This window comes from Squalius cephalus (genome assembly GCF_949319135.1).
Source record: "Squalius cephalus genome assembly, chromosome: 15".
Lineage (NCBI taxonomy): Eukaryota > Metazoa > Chordata > Actinopteri > Cypriniformes > Leuciscidae > Squalius > Squalius cephalus.
The window spans coordinates 21,220,094-21,224,227 of NC_137136.1; the positions used below are offsets into that span (position 1 = coordinate 21,220,094).

Below are 4,134 nucleotides of genomic sequence, written 5' to 3' on the forward strand. Positions count from 1 at the left end.
TGGTCTGACTCAGAGATTTTTGTCCTATTAAACGGGCCCTTCCCAAACAGTTATTCTACTAATAAATTTCTCATGGAGTCTAAATGCTATCAAAGTTTAAGAGCAAGCCGTGTGCTTACAAGATTTCAGTAAGCCATTTTAATATGGGAAAGGCTGGACGGAAATGGACAGCACTCTTCAAGTAATTGATTTATCAGATCCTAGCGAATCTTTCTACTGAACGCCTCACAGATTATTGCAGTTTTGTATTATGAAAAAAAAAAAAAAAAAAAAATGAAAAGCTAATTTTCTCTGGGGTTTCTGCCATGTAAGGCCGTTAAATGACAGTGTAATATTCCACTCAATAGATGAAATAATGCATCAACACTTTTAAGATCTATAAAGGTTATAGCTTTAAGCTTTCACAGTCAGCATAAAATCTTGCAACACAGCTTAATAGTATTGCAAATTGCTCTGTAACTTATTCGGCCCTCATTTTCTGGGATAATACTTCATTTCTAATGAGAGAATGTAAGTTTTATGTGTATTGAGCAGATTTTAATGCCCTACTGAGAATCCTTGACTCTCCTTCTGAAATGCCACTATGTAAAGATTACAGTATGAGTCTGGCTGTTGAGGTGTTGCTGAAAGCATCATGTGGGTTACAGTATATCAGGCTCACACTTACCGCAATGTCTCTCTCCTCTTTTTCCCGGGGCGTCACTGTCTCAAACCTGCATGTGAAGGTCCAGAGCAGTATGAGAATGACTACTGAGAAACAGTAGAGAGCCATCTGCTTCTCTCTCTCCCTTCATTTCTTCATCCCACCTCCTTCCATGGGCCAAAACCAAAGACTGTATCTGGAGAATTTATTTTCCACACAATCCAGAACATAAAATCCACCTCGAAAATCCCTACCTGGTTCCCCAACCCTCTAAACGTCACCACCATTAAAGGCCATGCTTTTTAACCCATCTGAGCATTGTGCAAACCTCAATTTTAGTTTGTTTTCAGACAAACAATGATGTTTTTCTCCAAACTTTTCTTGCTTTAATGTCCTCTTATTTTGTTTTATGGTCTATAATAACTGGCGAAATCCACCCGTTAGCATTCCTGTTTGTCTTAATGACAGATGCTTGCCTGGCGCGGGACCCTAAGTGATTTGAAATCTGCCATCTTTGTTCACGGGTGCTCAATTCTGCAGCCAGGTTTTTTTGAGCCAATCACCTGAGCCATAAAATTCCGTGTGACTAATTACTCTAGAGCTGCAGGAAAATGATGTCACGATTACGCTGATTGGCTGATGGAAACACAAGTATGCGCTTTAAGAGCCTTTCGAAATTGATCAGTCACTCCACCTTATTTTGAAATGCTGAAGTAAGCTATATTCTGTGAATCTGCGAGACTCCCGATTCATTAGCCACTATAGGTAAATAACTAGAAGACAAACAGTATAACGGACTGTTTTTGTACAGCTAAAATAACTGGAAGCAGATAACACCGGGAATTCTTGCACATAGAAGTTCCTAATGGCTGCACCCGCAAAAATAAGGCAGATATTACAGTAGATGCTTTAATGAAATATTTGCATTCTGTCGGGATATATCGACACTTTATCGGCTAACTAAGCCATGCTAACCAGCTAAACCTCAACCCCTTGGTCTAAACTAAGCTAATCACAATAACTCCCTTCTTCCTTTCTGCTCTGACTTTGTGCCTTTTTCTCTTTGCCATTTCCTTCTCTCTAACTCAACGCCTGCTCACTTGGTGGTGGTGACTGAAAAAGATGGCAACCGATCTAATTCCCCCATGTTCCCATAGTACAACAGTTACCCTCCAACCCCTACCAAAACTACGGCCCCGCCACCAACTACGACGACGAGGAGGATGACGAGGACCCTTACCGTGGCTACCGTGCCTACCCTCCTCAGTACCACCCTGACCCCCATGCCTCCAGGCTTGGCCCCGCCCACCCTGGTGACACGGTGGGGATGAGGTCACCTGGCGCACGTCGCTTTTCCCGCAGCACGGCCGAAGAGGGGAGCATCGGTGAGTCGGAAGTACAAGCGAAGGCCAAATAGCCTGGGTGGCCAGCAAACCAACCGTCCACACACACTTTTCATCAGAATATCCTGCAGGATAGGACTGAGGGAATTCCGAAAAAAGTGCCTGCTATATGCATCCTTATATGGGGTGGGTGTGTGGAGAAGATTAGAAAATGAAACTGTGCCGATATTCATTCAATGACTTTTCTGTCTTTTGTGAGGCTGCATGTAGCCAATGAGATGAAAAGCAAGTTCAAAGAAAACATAAAAAATTCTTAATGGGTATTTTTGTCTTGATTTCCAGTAAAATATCGAAACATTCTTTAAAAAAAAAAAAAAAAAAAAGAGCGTGAAGCGTTCATTAGCGTGAAGCAAAATTGTGTTAGATAATACATTAAATTACCCCCTCCCCCCACAAAATATATTTATATTAAATCATTTATTCTTAAAAAATTATTTTGAATTATTCGATATATATATTCCACAATGCATTTGGATTTTTTGTTCCATGTTTAAAGCATTTCCCTCACTATATTTAGATTTATTCTTAAAGATGTCATGATAAAAATCAAGTCTTAATATTTTACACAATATTGCTCTTTACATAAATGTAGCTTTTTTTAAAGGATGTTTACTGATATTATTGGAAATCGACAAAAATGATGAACAAAAGGATTATTGCAGCGCAGTGGTTTTGAATTGTGTAGTCCATAACTTTTGTAAATGATAATGGGGGTGTCTGTACAGTTTGTGTATTTTTTAAAGTGCATATTAGTGATCTGCTATATTACAAATTTCACAAATGTTTACAGCATTTTGCAGTTATCTGGAACTGGCTGTTTAAGTTATTTTATTTAGAGAAGAAAATACCTCCGTTGATGCTTTTGATGTTCATATCACTAGCGGTCATTTATGAAAAGCTGAATTCTTAATCACACTTATTAATGAACCAAACATAATCTCCTAATTTTTCATTGGTCCGTCACAGTAACACCACACAATTTGTCTGGATCGTAATTGTATTATCACACGTTTATGTGAACTTCCTTTACATATGGTCTTGTAAGACGAACTGTTTTTCTATAAAAGAAGAGCTCAGCATGGCATCCTTTCGTGTCTCTGTGGTCCTGTTTCTCACTGTGAAAGAGACCTGAAGAGTTAAGAGTTAGGCCTGTGGTCTACCGTCCTTTCAGAAGGAATCAAACTGCAGTGGAAAGACTCATCACCAGACCTTTGAATCTACAAAGTAATTTATTTTTACTTTATTATTTGTTTTTGTAACCAATAAAACTGTACTGCAACAATGACTCGAGATGATGTCTCGTCTGGCCTTAGTGGTTTTCCGTTCCGTCTGCTGCTAATTGGTCGCCCACAGAAAGTTTGAAAAATGACGTTTTACATTTAAAACAACATGTTTTCTTTTGAATAAACATGTTTGGTATAATGAGCTCAAATAATGGAACATGCACTGCCTTGTAAATTCATTCATTTACAAGCAAACTCAGTTTAACCTGTACATATAAAATTAAACATCGCAACAAACACCAGAGGCTAACAAGGGCGTTTCTTTTCTATCCCAAGACAATGTTTTTTATAAGTTAAGCAAACTTCAAAAAGGCTAAAGTAGCAACAGAAAGGGCTTATAGAGCCATATGAAGTTAATTAGGGCCAAAACGACAGTTGCATTAGAGCTGGATCAGGCTTCAGAGAGGCTGCTAAAGCCATTTGCGGAACAAGCAACGGCCAAAGAATCTGAGCTTTATTACTATAGAGCCACAGTTAAATGAATAGGGCTGCAGTTTGACTACCTCTCTGCCTTGTCCCAGGTTTCACAGACAAGGCTTAAGATAGTCCCAGGCTAAAATGCACGTTTGAGCTGTTTTAACTGAAAGAAACTTGCACTGACATATCTTAAAATAAGCACGAGCCATTGTTTTGTCTCAAGATGCACACCAGTAATGTTTGTTTCTCCTAATTGAACTAAGCCCCAATCCTGGCTTAATCTAAGCCCTGTTTGTGAAACTGGGCCTTTGTCAAAAGCATTAATCTCTATTAGGTATGTTATGTGTTTGTGGTTAAATATCACACATACCAAAAGTTGACAAATGAA

The 4,134-nt window shown here is 38.9% G+C and overlaps 1 protein-coding gene across 5 annotated transcripts in view; it reads left to right on the forward strand.

Moving 5' to 3' along the window:
• col14a1a (collagen, type XIV, alpha 1a) overlaps positions 1–2,842 on the forward strand; it is a 139,340-nt gene extending 136,498 nt beyond the window's left edge. For 2 of the 5 annotated variants that reach the window (XM_079895467.1, XM_079895471.1), the window contains one exon: positions 1,766–2,842. In XM_079895467.1, coding sequence (XP_079751593.1) covers positions 1,766–1,800 — 35 coding nt within the window. In that variant the 3' untranslated portion in view covers positions 1,801–2,842. Of the gene's footprint in view, positions 1–725; positions 1,531–1,765 lie in introns of those variants that run through there. The other 3 variants (XM_079895468.1, XM_079895470.1, XM_079895469.1) reach the window with 2 other exon arrangements.
• Positions 2,843–4,134: the final 1,292 nt, after the last annotated feature.